This window comes from Lacerta agilis, chromosome 14 (assembly GCF_009819535.1).
Source record: "Lacerta agilis isolate rLacAgi1 chromosome 14, rLacAgi1.pri, whole genome shotgun sequence".
Taxonomy (NCBI): Eukaryota; Metazoa; Chordata; class Lepidosauria; order Squamata; family Lacertidae; genus Lacerta; species Lacerta agilis.
In genome coordinates this window covers 27,648,945-27,660,869 of record NC_046325.1, presented here as the reverse complement: position 1 = coordinate 27,660,869, position 11,925 = coordinate 27,648,945, and the positions used below count along the sequence as shown (strand labels likewise).

The 11,925-nt window shown below is 46.6% G+C and overlaps 1 protein-coding gene across 2 annotated transcripts; it reads left to right on the top strand.

Annotated features, from left to right (window-relative positions):
* The first annotated feature begins 4,217 nt into the window (after nt 1-4,217).
* GJD3 (gap junction protein delta 3) lies at nt 4,218-10,700 on the top strand. Of its 2 annotated transcripts, none has more exons than XM_033170897.1 (2): nt 4,218-4,314; nt 9,040-10,700. In XM_033170897.1, exon 2 carries the CDS (start codon nt 9,045-9,047, stop codon nt 9,960-9,962), a length of 918 nt encoding a protein of 305 aa, XP_033026788.1. In that variant the 5' UTR covers nt 4,218-4,314; nt 9,040-9,044; the 3' UTR covers nt 9,963-10,700. The 2 variants fall into 2 exon arrangements, with proteins under 2 accessions (XP_033026788.1, XP_033026789.1); XM_033170898.1 differs by having other exon boundaries at nt 4,225-4,314; nt 9,043-10,700.
* The last annotated feature ends 1,225 nt before the right edge of the window (nt 10,701-11,925 follow it).

Here is an 11,925-nt window from a genome sequence, read left to right as displayed (position 1 = left end):
ATTTTTGCAATGTAGCTTATTGCAGCTAATATTGATTCATACAGGACATCAAGGGAAACAGATGCCTGAGCATTTCTTTATGGAAAATTGCCACTTCAGCTTTCTAAGGTAACATTCCTTAGGATAGTGGTTTGCAATAAGCTGAGCTTATTAACAATACCCCTATCCAATTTTACTCCTATTTTTCTAATGGGAAAATGATGTGGTATAGAGCAGGAAATTCTAACATGCTGCCCATGGGCACAATACTCAGTATTTCCTCCTGGCACCCACTTATCCTCTGAGCTCTCACTGCCCCTTATGGGTGACTCCAGTCTAGACTATTGAATGTTCCACTTGCCACAAAGAGGCTTCAATGAGGAAACCCCTCCCTGGGGGGAAGTGACACTGTTCCTTTGTCCTGTTGTCCAAGAAAGGGGATTCCCAGTAACTGAGGCTGCCTTGCTCCTGACTAAAACAACATTGCAGGTAGGAGGACGAACCGTCTCTGGCTTTTGCTTGGTGTCCTGGGAATAAGGAAGATGAATTGTTAATCGGGGGGGGGGGGGGCTTGCACAATTAACCGTGTCACTATGGAAGCAGGACTTCCCTGCTCTCCTAAGCCCAGCAGTAATGATTCAAGTTGCTCCTTGTGCAGACATAGCACTGCTGTAGGCTAATTACTTTTGGCCTAGACCATGAGACACCCCCTACCAAATGCCAGGTGAAAGTAGCTTAACAATCAAGCCAGGTGAAGGGAGTTCAGCAATTAAGCCTCATGACTGGGGCAGAGAAAAGCCATAGGGCTTAAGCAAAGATGGTGGAGCTTTGATGCAGGCCTAAACTGACATAGGTGCATAGCCTGGCCAGAATGAGGTCTACTGAGGTGCTGCTGCTGCTGCTGCTGCTGCTGCTGCTGCTGCTGCTACATCCCTTGGGGTCCCAGCAGCTGGAAGAAGAGACTGCCATTTGCCAGGTATGCTCTGTCCTGGTTTAAAGAAGGAATTGTTTGCCTGGTATCATTGTGTAAAAAGGAGGGCCTGGTATGTTTGTCCTATTCTTGTGTCCTGCTTTATCCCAGTGCTTCCCAGTTGGCTAAGTACTGCAGACCCTCTGTTTTTCAAAAGCCAAACTATGGACCCCCTACTTTTGAAACCTTTGGTATCTGGTAGTTTTCATGATGTGAATGGTGCCACCAATTGGCAGCGCTTTTTAATAGAAGGTGTCGGCACTCACCATGAAGGTGTTGCAGTAAGTGCCACACTTAAACATTTTTTGGGGGGAAAGGTACCAGTACTGTGTACCCCTAGAAAAAAAGCACTGCCCATTGGGAACCACTGGTGTAGGTGTATTCTATTGTGTTTACTCTTGTGTAAAAGAGTGGTTCTCTATCCTTGTGTATGAGAAGTCTGCTGCTGAATAAATTCCAGGCTTTTTTCACTACTAGTGTTTCAATCTTTAACAAAGAACCCCTTTGCCTTTGTTTGGCAAAGCACTTGGCTCCAGTTCTCGAGGGCGGAAAAGGGAATGTGTCGAGGAAGGAATACTGTTCAGTACTTGTATGTTGCTTTTTCTGGTTCCATGCAACACCTTTTGAGAGTCATGCTAGTTCTGGAATAACGGCTTTTGACAATAAAATCCTGGGCGTAGGAGGGTGAACTGGCAAAACGAAAAGATACACGGTAATGAAAGTGGACTCTAGCTGTGGAAGTTAATATGCCTCTCCAAGTATGTGTGGAAACATCTTTGGAAGATCAGCCATACTCTTTCTTCATGCGTGGAAATTAAGAGAAAATGTGTCAGAAAATGGTTTATCAGGTGCTGTGTTAGTCCACTACTGATAAGTGTAACAAAAATAAAAGTGTATTGTTCAAACTGCTGGAAATGTCAGGCCATAAAAAGTGGGGTTTTTTGTTTTTTTACTGTCTGGTAGAGTTGCTCGTGAGCCAACAAATACTGGAAAAAGATATATAAAATGGAAAAGTTACTGTACAATTTGACTCTAGATATGATATTTCTCTAACTTTTAATAGGCGTGCCAGATATTAGGGACAAATGCAAAAATCACAGTTAGGGTGTCTCAAGGAAAAGCAATGTATTTAGAAATAAGTGGACACTTTTTTAGTTTTGTAATACCAGCAAACAAGTCGAATAGCCATGTGAACAAACTTGCTTTTATTTGATCAACTGTGATGGGCGGTTAAAATTAAACCAAACAATAGTTCTCCAAATTTTCCCTGTCTGTGTGGCTGGCTGAAACAGTAAAATATATTTGAAGTGTGCATTTCCTTACTCTTATCTGCAGTGATTTTATTATTAAGTATGGCATCTTCCTGGAGGTCCTAGAATAGAAAGAGAAAGAGGAATGCTTTGCATAAGGTCTTCCTTGGTGGGAAAGATCACAGTGCGGAGGTTATGGTGTGGGGTACACAAAACTATTATCTAGGTGAATTCCATCCTACACTGTCAAGTGATAGCCATGCCATTCGCATCTACTTTAAGCAGTTGCTTCCCAAATGTCGGACAGACACGCTTCACATTTTTCGCTCTCAAAAAATCATTTGAGGGGAATGTTAGAAGTTGACTTGGACTAAGTCAGGCCGTTTGTCCCTCTGTTGTCTACACCTGTCTGTCCATGACGCTCCATAACTTCACAACAATCTTTCCCAGTCCTTTTTGGAGGTTCTGGCAACTGAAGCTGGGACCTTGTAGATGCAAAAGCAAATGCTCTGCCACTGAGCTACAAGCCTCATATGAAAGAGGGTTACCTGTTTGCAGAACAGTCTTTCTGCCAGTCTCCTGCCCATGTGTAAATTGCACTTGTAAGCATGTCCCTGCTAGCTCAGAGCAGGGACTCATGCAGGGACACAATAGGCAGCTCTTGATGGTACAAAGCTCTGCGCTGGGACTGATTGATCGCACCCAACGCTACAAATTGGCACAGTTAAGTACCAGCTCCCACTCCCCTCCACACTCAAGGGTATGCAGTACTGGCACCTTTTTTCCTGGAAGAAAAGTATGGGTTACTATGCACCTTCTGTGGAAGCAAGTTGGAAGGAAACAAGGGCAGAGCAAGGAAGTATGCAGAGACACATGCAAATGTTAATGTATATCATTCACAGCACGTAGTCCAGGAATAATGGGGCTGGAATATGTCTCCTTTGGGAATAGGGGAAGGAAAAGCTCTTGCTCTTCTCTTGTGTGGGTGCCTTTGGGGAAAGAGGCAGGGCCTGCACTTTTACTGTAGATATACTTTGATTTCTCTTCAGCTTACATGGATATTTCACCATTTTAAAGTGTATGGCTGCAGAGTGTTGATGCTTTCTGACAAGGCCAGTTGGTGTGGCCCCCTTGCCCTCCGCCCAGCGCCAAACATCAAAATGACATTCCAGGGCCCCGTATCAGTTAGACCAAAGTGTTTATTGGAAAGCAGTCAAGTGTCGAAAGAGCTGTCAGATTTTCCACTGGGGTGGGGATGGAGATGGGGGACTCTGCACAGACTCAGCCAACACTTTATACTCTCATGTGCTGTGCTATTTAAAGCTGTTACTACAAAAAAAAAAAAGCCTAGTGGATGAGTCTGTCTGAGCTCTGAATGCAACGTACACAACTGGAAGTTGAAAAAGTGCTCTGTGTGTTCTTAATTTTATATACTGCCCTATACACGCAGGTCTCGTGATGGTTCACAGCATAAAATCACAATACTGTATAGAGACACAAACTGGGTTACCTCAGCTACTCTGGGCGACTTCCAACAATTTATAAAACTACAGCAAAGCATCAAACATTATAGGCTTCCCTATAGAGGGCTGCCTTCAGGTGTATTCTAAAATTCAGGTCGTTGTTTGTTTCTTTGACATCTGACGGGAGGGCGTTCCACAGGGCGGGCGCCACTACCAAGAAGGCCCTCTGCCTGGTTCCCTGTAGCTCTGACCTGGAGCGTTTAGCTGTTCAGTTGAACTGTAAATTGGGATTATTATATTGGTAAATTTGAAACCTTTGTGGTGGTGTTTTAAAAAACAAACAAACTGGGTGAGTGTGTCAAATGGCTGTAGGCCTCCCTCTTGTCCCTTACGCCTGAACCACTGCCTCTGCTCCAGCTTCTCCCCCCCCCCTTCCCCACCGAGCCCTGGGAGGGGGATCCTGGCACAGAACCGGGCAGGGCAGGCCTATCGCTTTAAAAGCTTCCCAGCAGAGCTACAGGGGGAAGCCCTGCCTCTCCCTCCCTCTGTCCCTATGTCCCTTTCCTAGCCAGATCTGAAGCAAGTCTAGTCCAGGGAGGAGAGCAGAGCGAGGGGATGCCAGCTAAGCTGCCTTAGAAGAGCAGGAGGAGAGGTAGGCACCATTACAGGAGGAGGGGGTGTCTCTGGGCCCTGCAGGAGGAGTGGGGTCCCAAATATGAGGTAGATGGCTGGCAGGAGGGACAACCTGTTGAAAATGCACCTACCTAAAAGTCAGGGGTGGATTTGCACAGTGTTTTTTTTCCTTTCTTTTAATAGTCTTTGTTGAAAAATAACAAGTACATAATTACAGGTGCACAGAGTAAGATAAGACACAAAGGAGGAGGAGAAAATGCATGTTGAATTATGCCTATGCTCTGAAGAAGAGGGGTTGGAGAGGGGGGCTGCGACGGAAAGTCTGTAGGCAGTGGGGCGAGGAGCATCTCTCCCCCTGGACTGACCCTCCAAGCACTCACCTGGGCGCATAGGTGTTGAGGGCTGCCTGGTTTCTAGGCCTGTGGCCCTTCTGCATCTTTCTCCCTGACGGAGATTATCGGAGGCACATATAAGGAAAGGAAAGGAGACCTGGGGGGAAGGGCCATGGCTCAGTAACGGAACACCTGCCTTGCAGGTAGAAGGTCCCAAGAAGGTCAGTCATTGCATTTCCAGGAAGGGCTGCGAGAGAGTCCTGCCTGGAACCTTGGAGAGCAGCTGCCGGTCAGTGTGGGCAGTACTGAATCAGGTGGACTCGGGTGCAAGGCAGCTTGCTAGCTTCCTATCCTATTCTGCTGCCCACACAATGGATTTCAGGCAATTGTTTATTCCGTGGCCTCAGGGGAGCTTTCCTTGCCCTGTTCTGCAGCCTCTGGCATTGGCCAGGTAGACAAATAGGGGACCTGGGAACTATCCAGAGGAAGGGAACATCTGGGGCTGGGGAGACTGGAACCCTGTGGGGATGTTAGCCTCTAGGAGACTGAGAGCTGCATGGGGAAGGGGGCTAGCTAAATAGGAAAATAACTGCAAAATATGTGCTGTGCAAACGAGTAAGAATCAATGTGTATAATGATCACCACCTTCATATAAATTTATGCACTTCACTAAAAACAGGTTTCTGATGGAAACCTCTAATAAACAAAAACAAAACCCCGTAGCTGCTGTTCTTGTTGTTTTTTGCTTTATAATCTTTTATTACATTTTTCAAACATTTCCACAATCCTATGGAATTATTACATAGTTTCATAAACTGACTTCCCAACTCCATGGCGTTTTTACTCAGATCACTTCTACTGCATTATATCTCTACCTATCACCAAAAAAAAGTTTCTTTCTTATTTTATCATTTTTTCTAACGCTGCTTTTACCTTGAACCCTGCCCGCGATTTCATTTGACTAAAGTATTATTTTTTTTCCAAATAGTCCGTAAGAGGCCTCCATTCTTTGCCTTTCTGTTTTTTATTTTAATGTAAAAAAAAACAGTAAATATTTAATTGTTCCAGAATTTCTAATAGGAACGTTTTTGCCTAAGAAGATAAGGCGGCTTGTAAATTTACATGAATGTGCAATGCATGCTGTGATCTAAATGTAGCTTAGCTGTATCATGATATATCCACTAGGCTTGCCAGTTATCGTAAGATTTTAAAGCTGCCATCCTGGACACAGTCAGCTGACAGTGAGTCCTGCATAACTAAGGGGGACTTGTTTCTGCATAAGCATTCAACTGCTAGCTGACTAATCATTTGCCTTACTGGGCAATCTGACCCTTGTCTGCTTAGTGAAATAATAGTGTGGATTTGATGAAACGTACTTCCATGTACAGGTGTGATTGCAGCCTTAATGAATCGGTAGTTGAAGTCAGAATAAACTGCCCTTTTCCAGTCCCACAGAAGGGCATCCTTCATAGAATGCAATACTATGCAATTTAATGAACAAAGGAAGGAAGGAATGGTGTGTACCTTTAGTACAGCAGACCTTCATCCGTTTAAGAATCTTGGATATGGAACATCTCCTGTTAGAGCAGGCATAGGCAAACTCGGCCCTCCAGATGTTTTGGGACTACAACTCCCATCATCCCTAGCTAACAGGACCAGTGGTCAGGGATGATGGGAATTGTAGTCTCAAAACATCTGGAGGGCCGAGTTTGCCTATGCCTGCATTAGAGTAACAAAGCAGAGCAACATGCCTTTAAAGTTTTAGTAGGGTGAGATCAAGGTTCAAAGATTTTGATTTTTGATTTTGACTGATTGCCATCCTCTTTTTGCGGTCAGTGATTTTGATTGCAAGAAGGGAAACTCCAGTCGGTACCTGTCCACCTGCCTGATTTCTCTGTTTCTTTATCCCACCTCTGTAGTTCTTCCCCTTCCCGGTTTATGACCTAGTTTATCTTCACAGCAAGGATGCCAATAATAGCTCAGTCGCTACAGCATCTTAATCTCAGGGTTCTGGGTTCGAGACCCAGCTTGGGCAAAAAGTTCCTGCATTGGAGGGGTTGGATGAGATGACCCCCCCCCCCCGGTCCCCTCCAACTCTACAGTTCTATGATTCTATAGGCCAGACTCAGACATACAGTAGTGACTTGGTGCAAGGTCCCTCAGTAAGTTTCGTGGCTAAATAGGGATTTTGAATATAGGTATTGGAGCCATCTGTATAAAGTGTTGGGTTTTTTGTTGTTGTAGTAGTGGAGGAGAATGATGCAAAATTGGCACTGGGAAGGGGAATGGCTTGTGCAGCCTGCGCCACTAAGTATTAGTGTCAGTGGTGGGTTTTAATCTGCAACTAGGATTTTTAATTGACTAGTAGTACTGTTTTTTAAATTAGTAAAGTTGCAGCCTTGGTTCTGTAAAGTATTATGGGGTGTTTAAGGGGGGAATCAAGAGAAGGAAGGTGGTAGGAATCTAGAATGCATTTCTTATTTCTATCAAGGAAGGGGAGAGAAATTTGCAAGAGAAGGTTCACCTTCCCCCTCCCTTTAAAAACAAAACAGCTGGCAATTCAACACATGTAGCTTTCTTGATCATTGCATCTCAGTGCCGGGGAAGAGCATAGATCGGTTGAGTTTCTGCTTGTCAAATAGCTATTTAAAAAAAACAGCAGTGCAACCAGAAAGTGGCAACTTTCTCCTCCCCTACACACACACACACACACACACACACACACACACACACACACACTCGCTCACATACAAACCTTCCCCATCCCTGCAACTATGGCATTTCCCCTATTTCCAAAACAGATTAATTAATAAAATAGATGCTGCACTACTGTACTTAGTCCTGTATCAGCAGTTCCCAAACGGTGTGCCAAGATCACTGTTGCATCTCTGGTGTTTGTTTGTTAGGTGGCAGTGGACAATTTCCCTGCTGCACTACAACAGATAATGTGCTATGCAGAGACATAGCAGAGTCACCCGCTTTCAGAGGAGGCTGCCTGTTTTATCTCTGAATGAGTTACTGTTCCGGGTATGGCTCATTCCAAACAGGTGGCATACTCACGCAGAAACGCAATCTTCCAAGAGCGGTGCAATTTTTACATGGTTCTAAAAGCAAGTCTTGCCAGGTGCAAGAGTTTAGTTCTGAAGTTAAGTGCCCTTAAGTTATTAGATATTTGACACATATTGCAAGATAGTATATTCATTTTCTTTAAGGGCTGTGTTTTTCTGCCCAGTCCCCAGCGGAAAGGACCTTCCCCGGTTGGTATACCAATCTGTCGTCCTAGAAGTTAGCGCACTCCAGCTGGCCTGGACCAGTTGGAGCTGTCTGGTTTTATCTTCTCCCCTCTCCAGATAACTTGGCAACAGACATAAAACATCCACCAGCAAACCCCCAAGCTCTCTCGGTGTTGCCAAGGTCATACACCTTTCACAGAATTAAAATAGCCTTGCTTTGATACATGGGGGCAGGGAGACCTCTCCAGTATAGATGCTCTGAGCTTGCTGATTGAGGCTCAGTGTGCCATAGGAATAAAAGTCATCATGGGGACAGCCTTGTACTGAGTCAAACCACTGCTCCATCTACCATGGTAATTGTTGGACTCAAGCTCCCATCGGTCCCAGAGATCATGGCCAGCAGTCAGGGGTGATGGAAGTTGTAGTCCGCCAACACCCAGAGGACCACAGCTTTGGTCTGCACAGACTGGCAGGCAGCTCTGCAGGATTTCAGACAGTGGTGTGGTCTGGATATGTTCAGGATTGAGCACGGGGCTTTCTGCATGCCAAGCAGATGCTCTGGATAGCTCAGTCAGTTGCAGTGACAGTGTGGTACCGATAACACCAAGGTTGCAGGTTTGATCCCCGTACGAGACAGCTATCTGAAACCCTGGAGACCTGTTTTCAGTCAGCGTCAACAGTACTGAGCCAAGTGGACCAATGATTTGGAGTTTTTAAAGAGAGGTTGGGTGGCTATCTCTCAGGGATTTTTTAGTTGTTATTTCTGCATTGCAGAGGGTTGCACTAGATGATCAAAGCTTCCAGTCATTGGCCAGTCCACCTCAGTAATGGTGACATTGGCTGCAAACAGGTTTCAGACAGAGGGGACAGCCTTATACAAAGACTCCAGGCTGAACCAGGGACCTTCTGCATGGAAAGCAGATGTTCTACCACGGAGCTATGGACCAATCTTCCAGGTTCTTCCCCAACTTTGTTCCTGCAGTCACCTATTGTCAGCCAGACTTCCCAATCTTCCCCCACTTAGTGACTGGCCTTTAAAAGTGAACACTTTCATCACCTCCCCAGACTCATGGAGTAGCTGCATGTGTGTCAAACCTTAGCAAGATCTCCAGTCCCGGGAAGGATCTCCAGTGAAGCTGACCTCTCAATTTATTTCCCTTCCTCTCCTCCCTGCTGCAGCAGCCATGGGTGAGTGGGGGTTCTTGAGCTCCCTTCTGGACGCGGTGCAGGAGCACTCTCCCATGGTGGGCCGTTTCTGGCTGGTGGTGATGCTCATCTTCCGCATCCTGATCCTGGCCACGGTGGGCAGTGACGTCTTCGACGACGAGCAGGAGGAGTTTGAGTGCAACACGCGGCAGGTTGGCTGCAAGCAGATCTGCTACGACTTGGCCTTCCCCATCTCCCACTACCGCTTCTGGGTCTTCCACATTGTGGTGCTCTCCGCCCCGGCGGTCCTCTTTGTCATCTACTCCATGCACCAGACCACGAAGATCAACCAGAAGGAGATGGAAGCAGGAGAGGAGGAAGCCAGCAGGGCGGGGGGAAAGGCCCCCGCAAAATTCGGGCCCCAACCCTGCCAGCGCAGCCAAAACATCAAGACCTTCTACATTGTCAATGTGGTGGTGAGGATCTTGGCTGAGATGGGCTTCCTGGTCGGACAGTGGATGTTGTACGGCTTCCAGGTGGGGTATCAGTACATCTGCAAGCATCACCTGTGCCCTCACCTCATCGACTGCTTTGTCTCTCGGCCAACCGAGAAGACCATCTTCATCCAGTTCTACTTCATGGTGGGGCTGGTTTCGGCCTTGCTCAGCTTGGTGGAGCTGGCCCACCTCTTGTTCAAGAACCGCTGCAGGAGGCGCCGCACGATTGCCCCACCCACCACTGCCTCTTACGAACAGCAGGACAACTGGTCCAATCAGAAGCAAGAGAAAAAATCGCAGCACTTCCTGGCCCCAGCAGAGGGAGGCGCCAATGGGATGCCTTCTCATGGCGGGATTCCCAATCATTATGAGCCCAAGGCTCACTTCCACCATAAGAGTTCCACAAAGAGCAGCCGGTCGTCCCGCTCTTCTTCGGCCAGAGCTGATTTGACCGTGTGATGCCAGGGATCTCCCTCTCTCCTCTGCCTAGCTGGTTGTTCCCTGGATGAGCTGGACTCCTCCGGCTGGAATAATCACACCCGTGAACTGTGTCTGCAGCCTGGCCCAAATTAATATCACAGACCTGATATCGGATCATCTGTTCTAGCTTGTAAAAGAGACCTGCTCCAATCCTTGGGGATTCGTGCTTTGCTCTCATGTATTTTTCGGGGAATTGGGGTGGGGTTGGGGCTGGCATCTTTCATTTATAGTGTGTTCCAAAGGATGCATAGGCTTGAAACCCCTAAGAAATGAGTCAGGAAGCTACACGAACCGGAAGGAGTGGAAGTGGGGAGACAATGACTTTTCTGACAATGCACAAAACTCTTGTCCAGATGAGCAACTCCTGCTTGAATGGGCCAAAGATTTGGCAGCAAACCTGACTGTACAGAAGTGTGATGCCAGATGCAATTGGGGATGCTGTTGGGCTTGGGCCGATTACTGGCAGCGGGGAGATTGCAATAAAAGGGATTCCTTTTTCTTGTTAAGATGGTGTACCATCGAGCCACTGCATGTTCTGAAAGAGAGAAAAGAACTCTGTTTTAGTTAATTGAAAACAATTAGACAAACACCAGGTACATTGATTTGTCTGGGGTGCAGCTCTTGAGGCCAGGAGGGTCTGTAAATCTCTTTGTAGGAAGAATTGATCTGTTCAGGAGAATGTCCCCAGGGCATTCTGTTGAAGCAAGAGGTGAGATAGCTGGCACTTTTATGGTCGCTCACACAGGGTAGGGAAGGATGCTGTCCCTTCCAGGAAAGAGGCAGTCCTCAGGTGGTGGGTCCTTTGCTGTGCCAGAGTGAAAGGTGGGACAGTCATGTGACTAAGAAAAATACCTGCATAGGTTGTGCTTCTGTCTTACCAGGAGCTTGCCAGTGTCTTTAGCATTAAATAACTTTCCGTCCCATTTGGCCAGGCAGAATGAGCAATCCCAACAGAACCAGACATCAGGAAGACAGAAAAGTGTGGTCTGAAATTGGGGGTGGGGAACCTCCCAAGTCTCTCTGCCTGGCTGTTGAGTTTCTTCCCAGGCCACACCTCCTCCCCAGCCACATCCTTCATTGGCTCTGATTCACACGCTCCTTGGGTGTTTTTTTTTTTTTGCCTTGCTGGAATGTGCCCTTGATCTCTGTTAATGCCTCTTGCTTGCGCTTGCCTGGGCAGAGGATAGAGAGGCATGGTGTACAGAAGCTATACTACTGTACAAAGGAAAAATTTACATTCATTGCTCCACCCACCATTGCCTCTGGCCCCACCCACCATTGACATGTGTCACCAAGAAAGCTGCCCAGAAGAGAACACGACACTCGGTTGAAAAGGTTCTGCCCTGCTGCTCTGCAAAATATAGTGTCAAATGGATATTTATATCCTGCTAGCAGGCTTTCACATAAAGTGTTAACATTACCAGAAGTAAGTATGGCTCCCAGCAGACAGGGAGATGTCCCTGGAGCCAAAAACCCTTGGGTGTGTTGCATCAAAACCCTCTCCCTGCCCGGAAAGATTTTTTTTTCCAGACTATTTTTAACATTTCCCATGGCAAATGTTCCTCCTCCTCCTCCTCCTCCTCCTCCTCCTCCTCCTCCTCTCTTGGGAACATATTTCCCTGTCCAATTGTTTTTGAAATAGAGAGAGAATTCCCCCCTTATAACAGTAACGCCACCATTGGAGATTCGATATATTTTCCTCTTGTCTGAGACCCAAGTCTCAGCCTTTGCAGTCTAGGAACTCAGGATCTCCCTGAAGCCTTTCAACTCTCAGATGTATGAAGGCGTCAAGCTCGTCTTAGAGTTTAGTTTGCTGCCGTCATTTGGGTGAGGAATCCACTGCCTCTTTAAAACAAAAAACAAAAAAACGAAATGATGTGGCTGGGTGACGGAAGAGGGGAGAATTTCAATTCGGTTCGCATTTAGACCTGAACCTTGTGAA